We start from the raw sequence: 22,982 nt of genomic DNA on the forward strand, positions 1-22,982 counted from the left end.
GTGCCCACCCAACCTCCCCGTACCCCCGGGGACACCCGCACCCCGCCGGGGAGACGAAACCTCGCGCGTCCCCGTGTCCCAGCCCCGAGCGTTGCCGCGGGGGTGGCGGGAGCACCCTGCGGCCCTGCCGAAACACCCGGGCTGTGGCGGTGGGCGTCCTGCTGCCGCATCGCCACCAACCTCCCGGTGCGGGAGCTGCCGAGAGCGGGGCTGCTCGGGGCCGCTGCTCAAGGACATGCGGCGGCCAGGGGGACCTGCCATGTCCCTGTCCCCGCGATGGGGCCGTGGAGGACGATGCTCGGCGTCCTTGTGCTGCGCATCCCGCCGGAGCATCCCTGGGGATGTGGCCACTGGCCGCAGCGTTCCCGTGGGGAGAGGGGATCCCTCGGGGCTTCGCAGTTTTAATCAACCCTCCGGGTGCTGAATCCTGCCGGAGACGTCCCTATCGATGTCCTGACAGCGGGAAGATTTAATAAGGCCCATTTACGTTGCCATTGATAGAAGCTATTAGTGGAACGACCACGGAGTGATGGTTAATAAAATATTTACTGTCATCCATCTGGGAGGGCTCTGGGGGCAGCTTCACAGACCCCGTTGACGGTGCCAAAAAGTTTGCCAGGCCCTGGCATGGCTCTGGCATCTCCGGCATCTCTGTGATGAAGGGGACCGGCAGCCCTGGGAAACGGCTTCCCCTCCGCCCTGCCCGCTGCGTATTTTTCTCCCCAACCGAGTATTAAAAAGAAATCGGAGCCCATTTTCCTGCAATAAATTTGGCAGAATGGCGAGAAAATGATCTGGCTCTGGAGGGGAGCCAGCGGCCCCAGCTACGCACCGGGGAGCAGCCGGGCGCTGGAGCCCGGCCACGCAGCCTCTGCTCCCGTAGGTAGCGGGGAAGCATCTTCCCCGGCTCCGGTGCATCCCTCAGGGAAGGGGAAAGGGACCCAAAGCCCCACTGCCCCCCACAGATGGGGGGTGCTGGTGGTGGCAGACCCTTCCCGGGTGTCCCCACGCCGGAAGGGACACGGGCGCGGTGGTGGCGGTTGCAATGGGGGTACCGACGCCAGTTGTTTGGGGTTTTAGCCGGGATGGTCTGCAGGAGGATTTGGGCTCTTGGAGGCCTGAAATCTGGGGAGCTGCCCCCCCCCCCACCCCACCCCGGGGGGTACAGCCCTGCTGCAGGGCTGGGGGAGAGGCTGCGGGGACCCCCCAGCTCCCCCGTGCAAGGAGCCCCGCAGCGACGTGCGCCGGCCTGGCCCTCCGACCGCGACGGCGCTGCCGGTGCCGTCGGCACCGTGGGCTCCGCGTGGTGGTTTTTGAGGCCCCGTCGTGCAATGGGGGCTGTTGGTGCTGGGGGTCCGTGCTGGGGGTCTGTGCTGGAGGTCCGTGCTGGCTGCAACGGGGCTGTGTCTGCAGCGGGGTCTGCGCTCGCTGCCGCCAGACCCCCTGCTCGTGCTGTCGCCTCCCGCCGTTGCAGCCCAGCCCTGGCGCCGCAGCGGGAGGGCTCAGGGCCGGGGGGCTCTGCTCGCAGACCCCCGGTGCCCCTCAACCCTACCCTGCGTTCCCCACGGCCTGGTGACAAACCCACACCCAAAAACCGCGGCGCTGCTTGCCCCGCTCGCCCACCCTGGCTGTCATGGGGGGGGCTCGGTGCGGCACTGGCACCCACCCTCCCCACAGCCCCCTGAGGCGGTGGGTGCACAGGGGGACATGGGACAGGGTGACCCCCCCCCCCCCCCGGGGTGACGGTGCCAGGGCAGGACCCTCAGCCGGGTGCAGTGGCTCTGGGGGTCCCCGCCACTGTGGATGAGGGGGTTTGGGGACCCCACTGATGCCACATCTCCTCTCCTGCCAGGCGTGGAGGGAAGCCCATGGCACCCGGACCCCCGGACCCCCCCCGTGCCAAGCCCCGGCTCCGCAGCCCCTAACACCCCGAGGCCCCCCCTGGCCGGGCCTGGGGAGCCCAAGCAGGTAGGGGGGTGCGGGGGGCCGGGGTGGGCAGGGCTGCAGGTTCAGGGAGCTGCTGCAGTGTCGGGGAGGGGTCACGGGGGTGCTGGGGGTGCGCTGGGGTGCTGGGGGGTGTGTTGGGGTGCTGGGGGGGTGCATTGGGGTGCTGGGGGTGCACTGGGGGTGACAGAGGGGATGTACTGGGGTGTGCTGAGGATACTGGAGGCAGCGTACTTGGGGGGGCATGGGGAGGATGGGGGGGTGCCGGGGGGGGTGCATTGGGATGCTGGGGGTTGCATGGGGGATGCTGGAGTTTAGGGTGCAGGGGACCAGCGCAGTGAGGCTGGAGGGTGGGGGGTGTGCATGGGGGGCACTGGGGGCATCACGGGGGGCTGAAGGGTGTGCTGGGGGGGGCGCTGGGGGGAGAGGGGGTGCAAGGGGGGGGCATGCGGGGTGCCGGGGGTGTGATGGCTGCACGGGGGCTGGGGAGGTGGGTTGGGGGGGGGTGCAGAGAGGTCCGGGGGGGTCCGGGGAAACAGGTTTGGGGGGTGTGGGGGCACAGAGGGGTCCGGGGGGGCGGGTTTTGGGGGGTGCGGGGGTTCAGAGAGGTCTGAGGGTCGGGGGGGCGGGTTTTGGGGGGTGTGGGGGCACAGAGGGGTCCGGGAGGTCGGGGGGTGCGGGTTTGGGGGGGTGCAGGGGCGCAGAGGGGTCCGGGGGGCGGGTTCGGGGGGGTGCAGGGGCACAGAGGGGTCCGGGGGGTCCGGGGGGGGCAGGTTTTGGGGGGTGCGGGGGCACAGAGGGGTCCGGGAGGTCGGGGGGGTGCGGGTTGGGGGGGGTGCGGGGGCGCAGAGGGGTCCGGGGGTGCGGGTTTTGGGGAGTGCAGGGGCACAGAGGGGTCCGGGGGGGGCGGGTTTGGGGGGGTGCAGGGGCACAGAGGGGTCCGGGGGGGTCGGGTTTGGGGGGGTGCAGGGGCACAGAGGGGTCCGGGGGGTCGGGTTTTGGGGGGTGCGGGGGCACAGAGGGGTCGGGGGGTCCGGGGGGGTCGGGTTTTGGGGGGTGCGGGGGCGCAGAGGGGTCCGGGGGGTCGGGTTTTGGGGGGTGCAGGGGCGCAGAGGGGTCGGGGGGTGTCAGGGAGCGCATGGAGGGGGCCGGGGGGCGTGGCCAGCGCTCGGGGGCGTGGCGAAGGGCGTGGCGCGGCGCTCGTCACGGGGGGCGTGGGGTGGTCTCCGCCAATGAGGCGCCGCGCCCCGCCTCCGCCCCGCCCCCTAGCGCTCCGCTCCCGCCGCCGCGCGCCCCCGGCACCGAGCCGGGCTGCGGCGGCGGCGGCGGCGGCGGCGCGGCCCCGGCCCGGCCCGGCGGCAGGTAGCGGGCACCGGGCAGCGGGCACCGGGCAGGGCCGGGCCGGGCCGGGCCAGGGGTGGGGTTGAGCCGAACCCGCCGGGCGCCCCGGCACCGGGAGCCCCGACACCGGGAGCCCCGAGCGCGGCCGGGACATCGCGGGGGGGGGCTGCGGGGACGCGCAGCTGCAGCTCGTTACCGGAGCCGTCCCGGGGCTGCGGGCAGGGGCCAGCACCGGGGGTACCGTGGGGTCGGACCCGTCCTGCCCTCGCTGCCACCCCAGGGGGCTGCAGGGGGGGCGGCCGGGCTGCGGCGGCACCGAGCCCCGGGCGGGGGGCAGGTCCCCGGTTGGGCAGGACGCGTCCCCCGTGGGTCCCCGCAGGGCAGGACACGTCCCCGATTGGGCAGGACGCATCCCCCGTGGGTCCCTGGTTGGGCAGGACGCGTCCCCCATGGGTCCCCGCAGGGCAGGACACATTCCCGGTTGGGCAGGACGCATCCCCCGTGGGTCCCCAGTTGGGCAGAACGCGTCCCCCGTGGGTCCCCGGTGTGCAGGACGCATCCCCCGTGGGTCCCCGGTGGGCAGAACACGTCCCCGATTGGGCAGGACGCGTCCCCCATGGGTCCCCGGTTGGGCAGGACGCGTCCCCGGTGGGTCCCCGGTTGGGCAGGACGCGTCCCCCGTGGGTTCCCGGTGTGCAGGACGCGTCCCTGGTGGGCAGGATGCGTCCCCCGTGGGTCCCCGGTGTGCAGGATGCGTCCCCCGGTGGGTCCCCAGTTGGGCAGGACATGTCCCCCATGGGTCCCCGGTGTGCAGGACGCGCCCCCTGTGGGTCCCCAGTTGGGCAGGACGCGTCCCCGGTGGGTCCCCGGTGTGCAGGATGCGTCCCCGCCGCGGTCGAGGCCAGCACATGGGTACCACGTGCCCCGTCAGGCATCGTCGCCCAGTGGTGGGCAGGGCGAGGATGCCGATCCCGGCCCCCCGGGAATCCCCACGCACCCCCCACCCGACACTGACCCCTCTCCCGCAGGTCGCCCCCGCGCTGCTGAGCCATGCGGGATCGCCCGGTCCCCTCCCCGCCAGAGCCATGAGCGGCTGCCGGTACAATGGGGGGGTGGCACGGCCCCGGGGCCCCCTGAGCGCCTCGGCCGGCACCCTGCACCCGCTGGAGGGGGAGACCCAACCGCTGCGGCCCCGCCATCCCCCCGGCCTCGAGGTGGTGGTCTCACGGCCGGAGCAACCCCGGGGTCCGGATCCCGGCCCGGCAGCAGCCCCGGGGCAGGATGCGGCCGAGGTACGGGGGCGAGGACCCCGGAGGAACCAGAACATCGGGTACAAGCTGGGGCACCGGCGAGCCCTCTTCGAGAAGCGGAAGCGCCTCAGCGATTACGCCCTCATTTTCGGGATGTTCGGCATCGTGGTCATGGTCACGGAGACGGAGTTGTCCTGGGGGGTCTACACCAAGGTAAGGGGTGCGGTGGGGGGCCGGGGAGGGGTGGGGGGCCGGCTGGGCTCACGCTGCCCGCTCCCCTTGCAGGAGTCGTCGTATTCGTTTGCACTGAAATGCCTTATCAGCCTCTCGACCATCATCCTCCTGGGGCTCATCGTCATGTACCACGCCAGGGAGATCCAGGTGAGGGGCACCCGCCGGCGGGTGCTCGCGGGGGCCGTGCCGCCCCAGGGGTCCCGCTGCCCACCACCTCCCCTTTCTCCTCCCCCCTCACCCCCGGCAGCTCTTCATGGTGGATAACGGCGCCGACGACTGGCGCATCGCCATGACCTACGAGCGCATCTTCTTCATCGCCCTGGAGCTGATCGTCTGCGCCATCCACCCCATCCCCGGCCAGTACCTCTTCACTTGGACGGCGCGGTTGGCGTTCACCTACGCCGCCTCGGTGGCCGACGCCGACGTGGACATCATCCTCTCCATCCCCATGTTCCTGCGGCTGTACCTGATCGGGCGCGTCATGCTGCTGCACAGCAAGCTCTTCACCGACGCCTCCTCCCGCAGCATCGGCGCCCTCAACAAGATCAACTTCAACACCCGCTTCGTCATGAAGACCCTCATGACCATCTGCCCCGGCACCGTCCTCCTGGTCTTCAGCATCTCCTCCTGGATCATCGCTGCCTGGACGGTCCGCGTCTGCGAGAGGTACGTGGGGGGCTCCCCCCTCCGCCCGCCCCCGGGGCTCTCATTGGGGGGTGCGGGGCTGGGGTGCAGCTGAGGACGCACGGCGCAGACCCCGGCGGGGCTGGGGGGAGAGAAGAGGCCCCTTGGAGAAGAGGCCCCCGATCTCCAGGCAGAGCTTCCCCACCAGGACTTTCGTGCCCCGGGTGGTGGCCGTGATGGTTTTGCCAAACCAAAACCGCTTGCCGAAGCGAGGTGGGGGCGGCCGGACCCCCAGGCTGTCCCCAGACCTCTCCCAAGCCCCTCCGTGCCCCCCTGGGATGCGGCAGGAACCACTCTCTGCCGCCAGCTCCGGCCAGGAGGAGCTGGGGGTCTCACAGAAGGGACCGAGCCCTCGCGCAGGATGTGGCCCATGCTCCTCAGCTGCGCCCGCAGGGATGCCGGGATGCCAGGGCCGGGATGCCGGGGCCAGGATGCCCACGCCGGTGCCCTGCCCGTGCTCGCCCCTTCTCGGCCGCTCCCCGGGGACGCGCATTAACTGCTCTTGTTTTCCCTCCCTGACCGCTCTGCTGCTCGCAGGGACAAACTGTGAGTCACCCCAGGGACCGACAGCGCGTCCTGCACGGGACGTCCCCCCCGCCCCAGGCTTGTGCTACCCAGAATTTAGGATTAGCTGCAGCCGGCGGGTGGGGGGGGGTCAAGGCTGGGGGGCCGGGGGGGCCGCCCAGGCCGGAGCAAAGAGGCCATGGACATGGAAAGGGGCCGGAGCCCTTTTTCCACTTGGAACCTCAGGGGCTGCTTTCCACCCCCCCGTGCCCCCCAGCCAGGGCGGCTGCGGTGCCCAGCCCGGCTGTGGGCAGGAGCCGGGGGTCCCATCGCAGCGTGTGGGGGGCCGGAGCACGGGTCCTTCTGCCCCAGCTCTCGGGGTGCTCTCGGAGGGGTGGGCTTGCTGCCGAAATCGCTGCGGGTCCCGGGGCGGCCCCGGAGGGGGAAACCCTGGCAAGGAGCGGAGCTGAGCTTGAGCAGCCGGGAAGGAGCCGCTGAATCCTTGTTTCTAACCGGAGGCTCCGGCTGATTCTCCAAAGGGCTTTTGCTCGGCTCTGGCTGTTGCTGCTGCTCGGTGTTTCCCCTCCTTAATGTGCACAGTTCGGGTGCGTCGAAGGAGTCCCGGGGGCTCCTTGGGAGGACGGAGGGGAGTGGGGAGCACCGCAGCCCTCGCTGTCCCGGGGAGCATCGCCGTGGGGTGACGTCCTCGGGCTGCCGGCCCTTTGGGGACGGGCCCAGCCCTCGCTGCCAGCCCCCCCCGGGGTGCGGGTCCCCCCCGGCCGCGCGGTGCCCCGCAGCATTGCCCCGCCGCATCCCTGGGTGCTGGCTGAGGTTCCAAGCCCAAACCGTGTGGCCGTGCCCAGGGGGGCCGGGTGGAGGGACGCAGCAATCCTAAATTCCTCGCTGCACGCTTGAGTCCGCCCCGGCTTGCTTCCGTCTCCTTCCTTCCCTTTTCTCACCCCCGGCACCCGGTTTTCCCGGCTCTCCGCTGCTCCCCGCATGCCCCCATCCCGCTGCCTGGCTTGGCCGCACCCGGCCCCGCTGCTCTGCGTCCCCCGGCCGGGCTCGTCCCGGTAAGCGGCGGGGGCCGAGTCCGGGGGTCTCTCGGGGAGGGGGCGGGGGGCACAGGCGTCTGCATTTGTGGCACCGGCCACGAAATCTCAAAGCACAGTGTCCCCCGCTCCCCCCGCAGTGACGCCCGCGGTGGCCTCGGGGCCCTTCGTAGCCCGGGGCTTGCTCGGGGGCAGCTTTGCTGACGTGGCCCCCCCGGGGGCTCGCGGGGCGAGGGGTGCTCCGCTCCGGCCAGGTCTGTGCAACCATCTCCCGCTCTGCAGAGACCGGGTGTCCCCTGCCCGGGGGGTCCGGTGGTGACACCCGTGTCCTGTGCTTTGAGATCTGTGGGGGAGCTGCGGGAGGATGGAGGTTGCTGCCATCCGTGTGTGGGGGCTGTGGCTCCGCACCCATCACCTCGTCACCCTCGTCCAGCAGCCCCCCCACCGAGCGAGCCCCGCTCCCGGGGGTCACAGCCACCCTGGGGCTTACCTCCTCCCTGGTGCCCGTGTCCGGAGTGGCCCTGCCTGGTGTCCCCAAAGTGTCCCCAGGGTATCCCCAGCTTCTTTGGGGCCCTGTGTGCCAGCAGCGCAGCTGGGAGCTTGGGGACTCTCCCGGTTGCAGCTGCCGGATGGGAAAGCGGCTAAAAACCGTGTGGCAAAGCCGGCGGTGCCATGGTGGGGGACACGTGGTGGGACTGGGACCGTGCGGTGACGGCGGCTGCGCTCGGCCCCGGGCAGGTACCACGACAAGCAGGAGGTGACCAGCAACTTCTTGGGGGCCATGTGGCTGATCTCCATCACCTTCCTCTCCATCGGCTACGGGGACATGGTGCCGCACACCTACTGCGGGAAGGGCGTGTGTCTGCTCACCGGCATCATGGTGAGTGCCGGCGGGGTCGGGGGGGGGACGGGCTCCTGTGCCCCCCGCTCCTGCCGCTGCCCTCACCGCGGGGCTCGCTGCCCGCAGGGTGCCGGCTGCACCGCTCTGGTTGTCGCCGTCGTTGCTAGAAAGCTAGAGCTCACCAAAGCGGAGAAACACGTGCACAACTTCATGATGGATACGCAGCTAACGAAGCGGGTAAGACCCCCCCCCCCCACCCCACCCCGCTGCCGGCCCCCTCCCCGGCCCCGTCGGACACGGCATCGCTGGGCGCAGGACCGGCCGTCTCCGTCCCTGAGCCCGGTGCTCGGTTGCTTCCAGGTGAAAAATGCTGCTGCCAACGTACTCAGGGAAACGTGGCTCATCTACAAACACACCAAGCTGGTGAAGAAGATCGACCATGCCAAAGTTCGGAAACACCAGCGTAAGTTCCTCCAAGCCATCCATCAGTAAGTGCCAAACCTTTACCTGCTTCCTACGAGGAGGTTTTTCCCATCGTGGCTCCGGAAGGAGAACCGGGCGCTTCCTCCCCTTCTGTGCCCGCGCTGCCTGCACCCCTTGGGTTGGGAGCCAGGTGGTCCCTGCCCCCCGTCCCTGTCCCCGCTGCGGGGACGCTTTCCCGGTGGGTGAGGACCCCCGTGATGATGCTGGGGTGACCCCCGGGGGGTACCCGCTCGACGAGGCTCGATGTGACCGTGTCTGCTGTCCGGCTTCGCCCGCATCGGGGAGCGGGGCTGGGGGCTGCGAGCCCCCGGGCACCCCCTGCTTTGGCGGGGGGACACCGAGGGGTGCCTGGCTTGGAGGGGGGGACACCGAGGGGGGGGCCGTGCTGCGGCTGCTGTCGTCTCCCTGCGCTCTTCGTGGTGGTATTAAACCTCCTGTTGTGTTTTGTCTCTGTTCTGCCCCGTCCCTGCAGAGCTCAGAAGTAAGTCGCCCCGTGGGGCTGCTCCTCTCCTCTGTCTGCTCCCGTGTGCATGAGCTCGGCGCTGCAAAATTGGGGGGGGGACGCGGTGGCGCAGCCCCCCCAGGGCTGCTGGGGCGAGGGTGGAGGGGCAGAGGCTGTGCTTGCGGGGGGGGGGGGGGGGGCTGCATGCCAGGGTGCTGGGGTGGGGGCTGCATGGGGGTGTCGCTGACCTTGACCCCGCTCCCCCATGTCTCTGCAGGTTGAGGAGTGTGAAGATGGAGCAGCGGAAGCTGAATGACCAGGCCAACACGCTGGTGGACCTGGCAAAGGTGAGCGGTGCTGGGGTGGGGGGGCCGGGAGACCCCGATGCTGTGGCTCCCGGCACTGAGACCCCCCCCCCCCCTTTCCTCCACCGGTGTGTCCCCCAATTCCCGTCAGACCCAGAACATCATGTACGACATGGTCTCGGAGCTGCAGGAGCGTAACGAGGACCTGGAGAAGCGGCTGGGCGCCCTGGAGAGCAAGATGGAGGCGCTGGGGCTGAGCCTGCTGGCGCTGCCGGGGCTGGTCAGCCAAGCCCTGGGGCAGCAGCAGCGCGAGCTCCTGGGGAGCTGGACCCCCCGTCTCTGCTCCGCCACGGCCCCTTGCACCCCCACCCGACCCCCCAGGGCCCCTTCCACCGCCCCCCCAACCTCCTCAGACAGCGGGTGATGGGGCGGGAGGTGGGGGGGCCGGGGCCCCTCTTATGTCTGGCCATCGTGTGGCTGATTTCAGTAGCTTTGTTCTGTAAAGCCCTGTATAAATTTCCTGCATTCACTGTGCTGGCGTGAGGCTGGAGCCCCCCCCCGGGCCCTCCCGGGCCCCCCAACCCCGGCCGGGTGGGAGGTGAGTCCTGGTCTCCAGGAGGGCTTTTTTTTTTGGGGGGGGGGGGGGGGGTTGCAGCAGCCGCTGCGCCTGGGGGGACGGAGCAGCCCTGGGGGGGGACGGAGCTGGGCGGGGGCAGAAAGGGGAGTGAGAGGGAGAAGCCAGGAGCCCTTGGGGGGGGTGGTCTGGGGGCTGCCCCCCCCCCGGTGTGGGGGGGTGGAGGTTGGGGACAGGGTGGGGGGGATGCCTGGGGTCTTGCCTGGAGGGCGCGGAGCGGGGGGGCAGCCCCCCGTGGTGAGAGCAGGGCTGAGCCCCTGGGGTTGAGGATTTGGGGGGGCGGGGAGGGGGGGCTCTGTTCCTGGCTCTGCCACGAAGTGACCTTGGCGAAGTCACGTCACCTCTCTGTGCCTCAGTTTCCCCCATCTGTAAAATGGGGGGGGGGGGGGGGGGTGGGAGGGAGCGGGGGACACACACGCACCCCGGTACCGACCATTGTAAAGTGCTGTGAGATTCCTGGATGCAATATTCAGCCCAGCCCCCCAGCAGCAGGGTGGGCGAGGACCCTCCGCCAGGACCCCCGCGGCCCTGGCCCCCCGGGGCTGGTCCCACTCCCCAGCCAGGCCCCTTGGCCGGGGGCGGGGGGGGGGGGCTGAGGCGCAAATTAAAGGAGGCTGAACTGGACGCGTCGCTCTCTGCTCGCGGCAGCGGGACCCCTGCCCGGCGGGAGGGGTGGGATGGGGTCCCGGGGTGGGATGGGGTCCCGGGGGGGTGCTTTGGGGGGGATCTTTGCAGCTCCCCTCGCTGCAGGGGCTTCCCTCCTCCATCCTGGGAACCTTGGGGGAGGATGGGGCTGGCACGGGGGGCTCCAAACCCCGCCGGGGGGTGCGCTGAGAGGGCTGGGAGCTTGTAGCCCCCCACTCGCCGGCAGCGGGGCAGGTTTGGGGGGGCTCAGAGCAGCGTTTGCACAGGGGAGGGGGTGTGATGGGGCTGAGGATGCCCCGGGCTCCTCGTACGGAGCCCCAGGACGTTCGTGCCGCTCAGCCCCGACACTTTGCAAAGCCAAAACCCGCGGTGCCCGCAGAAGGCGGGCGCAGGATGCGACCCTTGGTGGGCACGGGGCAGGGTGGAGGCTGGGGGGGGGCAGGGGCCGGATCCTGCCCACGCAGGGCCCCATGCCCCGCTGCGGGGTGGCGCGTTGCTGTTAATGTTTAACCGCTGGTGCCTGCCGCGGGCAGCGGCGGTGGCGAGGGACGCCGGGCCTCGCGTCCCGCCATGAGACGGGCAGGTAACGCCGGCAGCGGGGGCTCGGGGGCCGGACGCTGTCCTGCAGGAGCTGGCATGGGGATGGGGGGGACGCAGACCCCAGGGGGGGACGCAGCGGGGCTGGTCCGCTTGACACGAGCCCAGCAGCATCCGCAGGGTCCTTGGCGGTGGTGGGGATGGCCAGCAGCGATGCAGCGGGGATCCTTCCCCTCCTCCTGAGTGGAGAGGCTCCGGCGGAGCATGGGTGCTGGGTGCTGGGAGCACCAGCGGGTGCTTTCCCGCTCGCCCAGGGGCTGGGCTGGGCTGGCAGCCCTGGGACATGCCCCAGGGGCTCGCAGCAGGGGAGGTGACATCCCTGGGGCACGGTCGGGGCTCGCCGATGGCTCCTGGTGTCAGTGGCCACTCGTAAATCCCCGGCGAGCCATGGGGAGGGAAGGCGGCTCGGAGCCAGGCCGCAAGCGTGCCCTGCGGGGGAAACTGAGGCACGCAAAAAGGGCTGGTAACGCCGCCACCCGTGTCACCTCGCCGCGGGGTTTGCTCCCATCCCCGCTCACCTTGAGGCTTCTCCGCCAGCGGGGCTCAGCCCGGAGGCGGGGAAGCGAAGCAGCCGCCGGATGCACCCACGGGACCCCCATCACCCCCAAGCCGCTGCGAGCCGATGGCCGAGCCCACCCGCCCCACCGGAGAGCCGGGGCTGCCGGGTACGGAGCCGGGTGCAGGGGTGCTGAGTACCCAGGCTGGGCTGGAGGTGTTGGGCCCCCGCCGTGCCTCCGTGAAGTCCTGCCCGGGGCTGCTGGGGGGGGCTGGAGGTAGCCGGTCTGGCCTGGCTGCTCCCCACCGTCTTCGTGGGGCTGGGGGCCACCGCAGCATCCTCCTGGCCCCCCAGCCCTGTTGGGGCTCAATCCGGTGCCACCCGCGCCTGGCAGCGGTGTAGGTCGACGCCATCGCCCCGGGGGAGCTGTGCCGGCGTTTGTCGCCTGGCCGGGGCGCAGGCAGCCGCTGTCCCTCCAGATTTGGAGGTGCGAGGTGGCCCCGAAGCACCGGGTGGTCATCCCCTCCCCGCCGTGCCCCCCCGGTACGGTTTGGTGGCCGCGCAGCCTCACGCCCCTCCCTTGTGTCCTGAAGCCTCCGCCAGCCCGAGCCAGGCGCGTCACCTTTGAGGACGAGGTGATGCCATTGGGGAGACCCCCGGGGAGGGTCCCCCCCGCCGCAGACGGGGAGAAACCGGGGGCTGGATCCATCCCCCCCAGGCTGGCACCCCGGCCACGTGCGCTCCCGGACTACGTGGTGTAAGTGACTCCCGTGGGGATGGGGACGGCCGCGGGACGGGGGTGTTACGGAGCCCTGGGGACCCGCGACACCCAACCGAGAGGGTCCTGCCTGCCTGGATGTGCCGGCAGCGCCTGGGCTCTCCCTCCCGCACCCTGAGCCTCCGGGCCTCGTGGCGGTGCAGAAAGTACCCGGCGATCCGGAGCCCCCGGCAGCGGGAGGGCTACAAGGGCGTCTTCCAGGACCAGCTGGCGGAGTACACGGAGCTGCTCGGGGAGCTCCGCGCCACGCGGCAGAGGCTCGGCGAGCTGGAGGCGGCGATGGGCCGGCTGCCCCGGCGTGCCCCGAGCAGGACGGTGGGTCCCTTGGTGGGTGCTGGCTGCGGGCACCGCGCGTCTTGCGAACGATGGTGGGTGTGATGAGTTGGCCGGTCTCTGCGGGGATGTGGGATGAGCCTGGGGGCTGCAGCGGGCAGGGGGGACCAAAGGGGACGTGCGGACGCCCAGGCTCCTGCAGCTGAGAGGCACGAGCTGCGCTCAAAGGCACCCAGCAGCTGCTGGAAAATTAATGAGCGGCGGCATTTCTCGGCTACGCCCTGGGCAAGGTTTTCCCGGTGCGGTGCTGCGGGAAGGCTGGCTGCCCCCGAGCCCCTGGGGCTCGTTAGCTCTGCCCGCCTCGTTAGGGCCATGCTGGGCCCTGCTGAGCCCCCGGGGCTCGGGGACGTGTCTTTCTGCCCCGCAGGATGGGAGCAGGGTGGCCCATGCCTGGCACGAGTATGCGAGGAAGAAGAGGGTGAGAAAGGGAAGGGCTCAGAATCTGCTCCCCGTGCTGGGGGGCTGCGACCCCACGGCCTCCCCATGGTGCTTCTCCCCCCTCCCCAATGCTTGGAGAGGGGGGGGTCCCCAGGGTACCGTGGGACCCCAGTGCCGGCACAGGGTTCCTCCGGCTGAGCACAGTCCGGCTGGCAGGATTCGGCCTTCCTGGAGAAGCAGCAGCGCTGCGAATACCTGAAGAAGAAGCTGACGCACATCAAGGCGCGGATCCAGGAGTACGACCGCGACGCCCGCGACAGCGCCGTCTTCTTCTGAGCCTGCGCACCGGCCGGCACCGCCGCCGTGGGACGATGACCCCGGGCGTGGGGGGACACCCCCGGGGCTGGGTGCTGGGGAGGGGGTGGCGACGCTGCAGGGATGCACCCAGCGCCCACCCAGCTGTTGCACCCACCCAGGCACGGAGAGCAAACCCGCAGGCTCCTCGTGCTGCTGGTTTTGGGGTTCTCTGGGTGCTCTGTGCCCTGGGGAGCCTCTTAGCCCCGGGTGCTGGGTGGGTGCCACCTGTACCAGCGTGGGAGCCGGGCCCTGGCTGTGCCCTCACTTCACCCCGTGTGAATTGGGGAGCCGACACCACCCCCCCCGCCACCCTGGGGCAGTGGGTGCAGCTGCAGAAGTAGCCAGAACCGGTTTTAATAAAACATGGTGATATTTTTGGGGAGGTCTTCGTGTGCAGCCTGGGGCACCCGCAGCAGCTGGGGGCAGCGGGCAAACGCGTCCCACCCCAGCACCCATGGGACCCCCCCGGCACCGGGCAAACGCGTCCCCACCCCAGCACCCATGGGGCCCCCTGGCACCCATGGGACCCCCCGGCACCGGGCAAACGTGTCCCCACCCCAGCACCCATGGGACCCCCTGGCACCCATGAGACCCCCCGGCACCGGGCAAACGCGTCCCCACCCCAGCACCCATGGGACCCCCCGGCACCGGGCAAACGCGTCCCCACCCCAGCACCCATGGGACTCTCCAGCACCCATGGGACCCTCCCGTCCCCAGGAAAGCAACGCGGGGGGCGGGGGGGACGGGACACCCCGGGGGGTGCAGGGTCCCAGCCGGGGGTGCCCCCCACCCCCCAGGGCTCCCCCTTATTCCACCCCGATTTCACCGGAGGGGCCGGGCCGGAGCCGCCCGGGCTGCAGCGGCGGGAGCAGGGGCGGGGGCGGCCCCCGGGGCTCCCCCCCCCCATCCCACCCCTCCCCGGAGGCGGAAACCGGGGCCGGGCCGGGGCCGGTCTCCAGCAGCGCCCGGCCGCCGCCGTGCCGCCGATCGCGGCTGCCATTTTAAGGTGAACAAAGAGGCGGAGGCGCGGGCAGGTGAGTGGCTCCGCGGCGGACGGGACCCCCCGGCCCCGGCCCCGGCCCCGGCCCCGGGGGGGCAGAGAGCTCCCGGTACGGGAGGGCGCACCGGGGGTCCCCGCTCCCCACTGCGCACCGGGGGGTCCGTCCTGCCCCGCCGCCCCTGCGCGCACCGGGGTCCCCACGGGCACCGGGGTCCCCACCGGGGTCCCCACCGGGGCCCCCACGGGCACCGGGGTCCCCACGGGCACCGGCACCGGGATCCCCACGGGCACCGGGGTCCCCACCGGGATCCCCACCGGCACCGGGATCCCCGCCAGCACCGGCACCGGGATCCCCACGGGCACCGGGGTCCCCACCGGGATCCCCACCGGCACTGGGGTCCCCGCCAACACCGGCACCGGGGCCCCCACGGGCACCGGGGTCCCCACCGGCACTGGGGTCCCCGCCGGCACCGGTACCGGGATCCCCACGGGCACCGGAGTCCCTGCCAGCAGCGGGGTCCCCACCGGCAGCGGGTCCCCACCGGGGTCCCTGCCGGCACCGGGGTCCCCACGGGCACAAGATTCCCCGTGGGCACCGGGGTCCCTGCCAGCTCCGGGTCCCCACCGGGATCCCCACCGGCTCCGGGGCCGCAGCCCCGGCAGGTGGAAGGCGAGAGGCGGGGGCTCCTCCCGGGGGCTCCTCCCGGGGGTGGCTCTGCCCACCCGGTGCCCCTGCAGCAGGGCAGGGACCCCCAGAACCCCCGGTCCCGTGTCCTCCCCCGCCGGCACCGGGGTGCCCCGGGTCGCCCTGCCCGGGTTCCTGCTCCGGGAGCCCAAGACCCCCCAGCCCCGCGCGGGGAGGGGTCCCCACCTCTGCTGTGCCCCGGGCGGGGGTCCCCGGTGGGTTTGGGGGGGGTCAGACCGCAGCCCTGGGGGTTAATACACGTGGGATGCACCCGGGGTTTGGGGATTTACGGAGTGGGGGGTAGGGTTGGGACCCCCTGAAGCGGGGAGGGGGGGATTGGCTTGGCCACCCTGGGGAGGTGCTGCCCCGGACCCCTGGGGGCACCTCTGGGACCGCAGCTGCACCCCAGACCCCTGGTGCCTCCCCTCACTGTGGGTTAAGGGGTGCCCCCCACCCCAGGGGCCTGATCCTGCCTGCTGAGCCCCGGCACCGCCGGGAGCGGGTGGCCACGTTGGGTTTCCCACGAGGGTTCAGGTTTCCCCTGCACTGCTCCCCGCCGCGGGGTCTTCACATCGGGGGGTGTGGGTCTCCTCTTTGGGGGGTTCTCTGCATCGATTTTGAAAACAAATTTTTGAAAACCCATTTGCCACTTTTCACTGGGGTGTTGCTAATGTGCCCTGTATTTTTTTTTTTTTTTTTTTAAATCCAGCCAGATCTGCTTACGGAGGAACCCTCAGGGTTAGCGCCAGTGTTGGGTAAGAGCTTTTCTGTTTTAATTAGAATTTAAACAATCCAACACATTCAGGTGGTGTCTGGTGGCTGCGGTCGGGTGGGCTGGGGGGGTTTGGGGACGGCGTGGCAGGGTCTCGTGCATGGGGCAGGGCTGGGGTGTGACCTGGCAGCTTTGCTGGGAGATGCTCGGTGAGTCACTTCTCCCCGTGCCTCAGTTTCCCCATGAGCGGCGGTGACTCTGGTGGCGTGGTGTTGGGCACGGGCGGGCGGTTGTTGACGGTGCCGTCGGGCTGGTGACAGAGGACCAAAGTCCCCGCTGGGCACGCGGAGACGTGGAAACCCGGCAGTGCCGCCTCACACGGCCGCAGTGCCGGTGCCGGCACCTCCCGGTGCAGGACCAGCTCCGACGGCTCCGTCCATCTTCCCACCAGGCCCTCCGCCGCTGCCCACCTGTGCCGAACCCCACCTCCACCATGTTCAGCAAGAAGTCCTATGACGGCCCCCCCACGGGCTACGGGGCCCCCACGGGCGATTACGGCTACGACTATGGCGCCCGCTCGCCGCCACCAGGCTCCTACTACATCGAGGACGTGCCGCAGCACTTCTACAAGTGGACCTCGCCGCCCGGCGTGGTGAGGATCCTGGAAGCCATCGTCATCCTGCTCTGCATCGCCATCTTCGCCTGCGTGGCCTCCACCCTCGCCTGGGAGTACGGCTATGGCTTCGGCGGGGCTTACGGCAACGGGTTGGGGGGCTTCTACGGCTCCGGTTACTACGGCAGCGGGTTGAACTATGGCTACGGTTACGGGGGCTACTACAGCGGGGTCACCAACCCGCGGGCGGCCAACGGCTTTATGATCGCCATGGCCGTGCTCTGCTTCCTGGCCCAGCTGGGGCTTCTCGTCGCCAGCATCACCAAATCGAGTGGCTCCCGCTCGCGTCGCTTCTACCTGGTGGTCATCGTGATCTGTGCCGTGCTGGCCTTCGTCATGCTCATCGCCTCCATCGTCTACATCATGGGGGTTAACCCCCAGGCGCAGATGACCGGCAGCTACTACTACAACCCCTTGCTGACCATGTGCAGCCAGATATACAGCGGCAGCACCTACGTGAACCAGTACCTCTACCACTACTGCACCGTGGACCCCCAGGAGGTGAGGGTGCACCCCAGCTCTGGCCAGACCCCACCTCTTTGAGCCAAACCGGCAGCGCAAACCCCTCGCTCTGCTTCAAACACGATGCTGAGCAAGGGCGGTGTGGGCGCGAGAGCATCGGCGACCACGCATCCTGCCCTTGGGATGGGTGTGCAGCACCGGGTCCCCGGCCAGCCGGGGTTTTCCCTTCCGTCTTTAATGGTTTTGGTGGTACCGGTCACCATTTTGTGGCTGTGGAGGGCAGGGGGTGGCTGCTGGTGCTGGATCCCAGCCCGGCTGTTTGCCGGGGCGAGCTGGGGCTGCGGGAGGAACTGGAGCGAGCTGGCTGCCTGTGCCAGGCAGTTTCGGGCAAGGGACGGGCTGTTGTCCCCGTGCAGACCCGGTATCTGGTACTTTGGTCTCCCCGGTTGTAAAAAGTATTTGAAGAAGGTTGGAGCAGAGGCGGGCTGTGCTCGGGGCTGAGGTACCGGTATGGGCACGGGGTCAGGGTGCCAGCTGGGTGCCAGCTCTCCCCAAGCACCCATGATGTTGCTGGCCCCGGCTGGGAGCCCGGCAGGTCAGTGGGGCAGCGAGAACCTTCAAAACAAAGTCCATCAGCCCCAGTTTCGGCTGGGGCCAGCGGGGATCCTGCGTGGCACATGGGCTGGGACTGGCGCTGCCGGTTCCCATCCGGCCGGGCTGGCCGTGCCACATTCCTGCACCCTGAGCAGGGGCCAGCGGCGGGGGGGAGTCGCAGCACCCGCGCTGCTCTTGCTCCATGCAAAGGCCAAGCGTGGCCTAATCCGTCCTCGCCTGGCCCCGATTTCAGGGTGGCTGCAGGGATCTGGCTCGTGGGAAACCATCCGGGCAGGGATGTGGCTCTGCGGTGCAGGCGCTGGCCCGCGGCTGAGCCGGCAGCGGGGCCGGGGTGCTGCACGGAGATGCCGGAGGGATCTCAGGATTGCCCTGAGCCCCAAACTTGTCCTGTCCCCGTGGGAAAATCCCCCCCCACACACACACACCCTCCACATTGCTTGAGCTGGCCCCAAAAGCCCTCGAACCCCTGACGGGCCCCATCCTGGCTGCCTGGGCATGGGGGGGGGGGGCGGCCCCTCTCCCCCCGCTGTGGTGGGGGCTCCAACACTGGGAATATTTGGGACGAAGGGAGCAATTCCCACTCAGCCCCAGGAGGGTGGGGGGCACCCACACCCCTGCGACGGGGTCTTTGCATCCCCACGGGACCCCTGCCCTGAGAACCCCCTCCCTCCATCCCTCCAGGCCGTGGCCATCGTCTGCGGGTTCCTCATCGTCATTCTGCTCTGCCTCATCTGCTTCTTCGCTCACAAGACGCGGAGCAAGATCTGGAAGTACGGGAAACCAAACATCTACTGGGACAAGGTGCCGGTGGTCCAGGAGGGTCCCAACGTGGAGGAGTGGGTGAGTCCGAGCGTGGGCTGGGGGTGCCGGCGGGTACCCGGGGCTGGGGGGGGTCCTCCACCGCCTCCCCCCAGCATCTTCCCTGCCTGCCCTTTATCAGCGGGGCCGAACGTGCCCGAGGCAGCGCTGGGTCGGGATGTGCCGGGGCGAGCACAGGGGCTGCGTGGGGACCCCAGGGGGCTCCTCCCAGCACCGGGACTGTGCCGATCCCATTCCCGCTCCCATGCCGTTCCCCTTTTCCAGCCCACCCACGGCTTTGTGCCAGTAACTTCTTTCTGCCCAGCTTGTGCCGCCCCAGCGCCTGGTCCCGGCGTGTTTACGCGCTGCAGCAGGCAGCTCCCGGGGTGCGGGTGTTATCGCTGCCGGTGCGACGCTGTGCCCAGTGCTCGCTGCGTCCCTCCCTGTCACCCTATTTAGGTGCTGTGGGTTTTGTTTTTTTGGTTTTTTTTTTTCCCCAGCCGGTACTGTTCCTTGGCATCACGAGGCTTTGCACAAGGTGCCGGGCTGGGCGAGCTGGTCTCAAAACTCCCTGAAAGACAAACAGGGTGGGATCAGATGGGCCGGGTGCCAGGAGCGCCGAGGCTCCGGGTCCTCTCCCCTTTGCTCGCCCTGTGCTCGGGGATGCCGGCTGTGAGACGCTGCCCGTCAACACCGTTTGGTTTCAGTCTCGGCAATGATTAACTCGGCTCCGCCGGGCCGTGCCACCCCGCTGCTGCGGAGGAAGCCGGGGGCTTTGAAGCAACCAAACCGGCACCGTGCAGGCTTTGAATGAGCCTGTGCCGCTTGGGTGGGGGTGCTGGGAGCCCCCCGCTGCCGCTCAGCCCCCGTGGGCCCGGGGAGATGCCGGTCCCAGCCTGGCTCTGCTGCGTGCCGGGATGTGCTCCATCCTGCCCTCGCTCTGCAGCTCCCTGAGCCGGTGTCTCCGCAGGAGCCGGTGCCTGGGGAGGGTGCGGGAAGTCTGCAGCATCCCGTGGGGAAGGAGCCTTTGAAATCCGCCCCTGCTCCGGAGCACGGCTCTCGGGGTGCTGCCATGCCCCGGCCGAGGAGGGGCTGCCCAGGCCCCCCGTGGGAGCTGGGACAGCGGGCAGCGAGGGATCGCTGCGTGGGCAGGGTTGCATCCCTGTCCCTGTCACCGTCCCCATCCCTGTGAGACCGGGGCAGCCCCGGCGTGCTCAGGCACTGGGCTCCCACCGGAGCCCGGGGTGGGGACGTTTATCGCGTTCATCTCAAACCTTCCCTGCAATCCCAGAGTCGAGCACAACAGTTGCTCTCGAGCCCCAGAAAGCTCGGCTCCGCTCCGTGCGTGTGTCCCCCACGCCTCCTCGCTCCGTGTGTAGGTCTAATATTTATTTTTCATTTTGCAGAAATACCTTTGTTCTGCTTTATTTATTTTTGTTAAAAGTCCCTCCCTTGTAAAGCATTTCCTGGTCCGCTGGGAGCCGGGCCGGCTGGGGGGGGGGCCAGGACCCCCGGGCTCCCCCTCGCCCTCACCTGCCCCTTGGGGGGTCCCGGCAAACTGGGTGCCACCGTCCCCGCTGCTGGGATGCAGCGGTGGGGAGGTACCGGGGTGTGAAACCCTCCTGGAACGTCTCGTTCCTTGTTTATGGTCGGGAGCAAGATAAACGGGTGACCTTCGAACGGGCGTGAGCTGCCGCTGCCTCCGTCCTGGCGCGGCACGGGGACGTGGCTGTCCCCACGCTGGTGGCCACCGGTGGCCGTCTCACCTGGCGGCCCCCAATTAACCGGTGTCTTCGTTAGTCAGGGGGAAAGTGCTGGAGGAAGCGGCTTCGCCAGCCAGAGCTCGCGGCTGACGTCCCCAGGGCCGCCATCCCGGGCAGGGACCGGCTTCCGGCACAAACAACCCACAAAGGCCAGGAAGGAAAGGGGAGGGAGGGACGGACGGACGTCTGTCCCTCCAGCCCCCACGTACTCCTTGAGGAGCCCTGGCCGTGCCGGGGTAGCGGCGAGGGTCTGGGGAGGGGCGATGATGGATGGGGCGAGCGTGCAGCCGCCGGCAAAGCCTTGGGGGGTGTCAGCCGGGGTGCAGAGCAGGAGCCCTCGGGGCTGTCCGTCTGTCTGTGCTGGTCTCCTAATGTCCCCCCCCGCCCAGTCACCATGCAGGGTGGCATCACCCGCTGCAGCGCTTGGGATCCGTGGGCCCTTCTCCGGGGCACGTCTTGTGGGCTCCCCCCTCCCCAAAGCCCACCCGTGGGGGCTCCCCCCCCTCCGCCACCCCCCCGCCATGCGGGATGCCCCGCTGCAGCTCTGCCAGGGCTCGTCCCCTGCCAGGACCGCAGGCAGGATTGCCGTGGCCACTCTGGGCTTTTTCTGGCCACGTGGGATGGAGACCGGTGTCCCTGTGTGCCTGGGGCCGCGGGCCGTGCCCCGCTCGAGGGCGGGCGAGCGTCCCCAGCGTCCCGGCACGCGGCTGAGTGCCTCCCTGCTCCAGGTGAAGAACGTGGCGGACGGGGCCAGCGTGGCAGGACGAGACGGCCACGCTCGCCTACTCGGAGAAGCCGACGAGCCCCATCGCCGCGCCGCCCTACAGCCCACCCTCCTACAGCTACCCGCCCCAAAACGGGTACATACCCCTCCGGGACCTACAGCAGCCGGGGGTGAGTGGCCGGGCAGGGGTGGGAGGGCGCGGGGGGGGGACCCTGGGCGCTCGTCCCGCCCCGCGCTGAGCTGGCTGATGTCCCCGTGTCCCTCGCAGCGACCAGCCGGACCGGGCGGTCAGCCCCAACCCGGTGGAGGAGAAGACGCGGGAGCAGCCCACCAAGCCTCCCGCTCGCCGCGGCCGCCGGCGCCGGCGCAACCCTGAGCTGGACGAGTCGCAGTACGAGACCGACTACACCACGGCCGTGGAGTCCGGTGATGAGCGGGACCAGGACCAGTGGGCCAGGTGAGGGGGGGACCCCCGGGAGCTCCCCCCCGCCCAAAGCAGCCCCTCCGGGGCCTGACCCTGCCCCTCTCCTGCAGCCTCTACCCCCCCATCGCCTCGGACAGCACCCGCCAGAAGTACAAGCAGGAGTTTGACACGGACCTGAAGCGCTACAAGCAGCTCTGCGCCGAGATGGACAGCGTCAACGACCACCTCAACCAGCTCAGCAAACAGCTCGACAGCATCTCCGAGGATAGTCCCCAGTACCAGGTCAGGGCTCTTGGGGGACACTGGGACGCTGCGGGGCATCGGGGATGGGTGCTGTGGAGCATCTGGGGTGCTGCGGGGCCTCAGGATGCTGCAGGGCATCGGGGATGGGTGCTATGGAGCGTCTGGGGTGCTGTGGGGCCTCAGGATGCTGCAGGGCATCGGGGATGGGTGCTGTGGAGCGTCTGGGGTGCTGTGGGGCCTCAGGATGCTGCAGGGCATCGGGGATGGGTGCTGTGGAGCATCTGGGGTGCTGTGGGGCCTCAGGATGCTGCAGGGCATCGGGGATGGGTGCTGTGGAGCATCTGGGGTGCTGCGGGGCCTCAGGATGCTGCAGGGCATCAGGGATGGGTGCTGTGGAGCATCTGGGGTGCTGCAGGGCATCGGGGATGGGTGCTGTGGAGCGTCTGGGGTGCTGCGGGGCCTTGGGGCATCAGGGATGGGTGCTGTGGAGCATCTGGGGTGCTGTGGGGCCTCAGGACACTGCATGGCATTGGGGATGGATGCCATGGAGTATCTGGGGTGCTGCGGGGCATTGGGGATGGGTGCTGTGGAGCGTCTGGGGTGCTGTGGAGCATCTGGGGTGCTGTGGGGCCTTGGGGCATCAGGGATGGGTGCTGTGGAGCATCTGGGGTGCTGCGGGGCCTCAGGACACTGCAGGGCATTGGGGATGGATGCCATGGAGTATCTGGGGTGCTGCGGGGCATTGGGGATGGGTGCCGTGGAGCGTCTGGGGTGCTGTGGGGCCTCGGGATGCTGCAGGGCGTCGGGGATGGGTGCCATGGAGTATCTGGGGTGCTGCAGGGCCTCAGGATGCTGCGGGGCATTGGGGATGGGTGCTGTGGAGCATCTGGGGTGCTGCGGGGCCTCAGGGCATCGGGGATGGGCGCTGTGGAGCGTCTGGGGTGCTGTGGGGCCTTGGGGCATCGGGGATGGGTGCTATGGAGCATCTGGGGTGCTGTGGAGCATCTGGGGTGCTGCAGGGCCTCGGGATGCTGTGGGGCATCGGGGATGTGTGCTGTGGAGCATCTGGGGTGCTGCGGGGCATCGGGGCATTGGGGCTGGGTGCTGTAGGGCATTGGGGATGCTGTGGGGTATCGGGGACACTGCAGGGTATTGGGGTTGGCTGCTGTAGGGCGTCAGGGATGCCGTGGGGTGTCAGGGATGCTGTGGGGTGCAGGTCACTGCTCATCCCCAGGGGTCACCTACCTTTGTGGGTTGTGACCCCCCCCACCCGTTCCCTTCGCAGGATGTCGCAGAGGAGTACAACAGGCTCAAGGACCTGAAGCGGGTGAGTGTGCGGAGCGCGGCCGGTCTCTGTCCAGCTAAAGTGGGGCTGGGGTGGTGGGACGCAGCCGGCGAGGGGTGGAAGCCGTGCCCCCCGCCCTGCCTGCAGCCCCCTCCCTGGGTCCCACGGGGCTGAGGCCGGTCCTGTGCTGCCTTTCAGAGCCCCGACTACCAGACGAAGAAGCTGGAGACCAAAACCCTGCGCAACAAGCTCTTCCACATCAAGCGGATGGTGAGCAACTACGACAAGGTGCGGGGGTAG

At 69.9% G+C, this 22,982-nt stretch overlaps 2 protein-coding genes across 2 annotated transcripts; both read left to right on the plus strand.

Moving 5' to 3' along the window:
• Positions 1–4,370: 4,370 nt before the first annotated feature.
• Positions 4,371–9,504, plus strand: KCNN1 (potassium calcium-activated channel subfamily N member 1). The gene is made up of 8 exons (XM_075723427.1): positions 4,371–4,748; positions 4,821–4,916; positions 5,017–5,435; positions 7,748–7,889; positions 7,977–8,087; positions 8,211–8,338; positions 9,053–9,122; positions 9,232–9,504. The coding sequence occupies exons 1-8, from the start codon at positions 4,371–4,373 to the stop codon at positions 9,502–9,504; spliced, it is 1,617 nt and encodes a 538-aa protein (XP_075579542.1).
• Positions 9,505–16,188: 6,684 nt separating this feature from the next.
• On the plus strand, positions 16,189–22,982 carry OCLN (occludin). The gene is given in 9 exon segments (XM_075723428.1): positions 16,189–16,869; positions 18,127–18,285; positions 20,735–20,764; positions 20,766–20,870; positions 20,872–20,900; positions 20,999–21,187; positions 21,265–21,436; positions 22,683–22,724; positions 22,881–22,982. Coding segments are annotated over 9 exon segments (1,509 nt in total).

The sequence above is a fragment of the Pelecanus crispus genome, chromosome 20 (assembly GCF_030463565.1).
Source record: "Pelecanus crispus isolate bPelCri1 chromosome 20, bPelCri1.pri, whole genome shotgun sequence".
NCBI classification, from domain to species: Eukaryota; Metazoa; Chordata; class Aves; order Pelecaniformes; family Pelecanidae; genus Pelecanus; species Pelecanus crispus.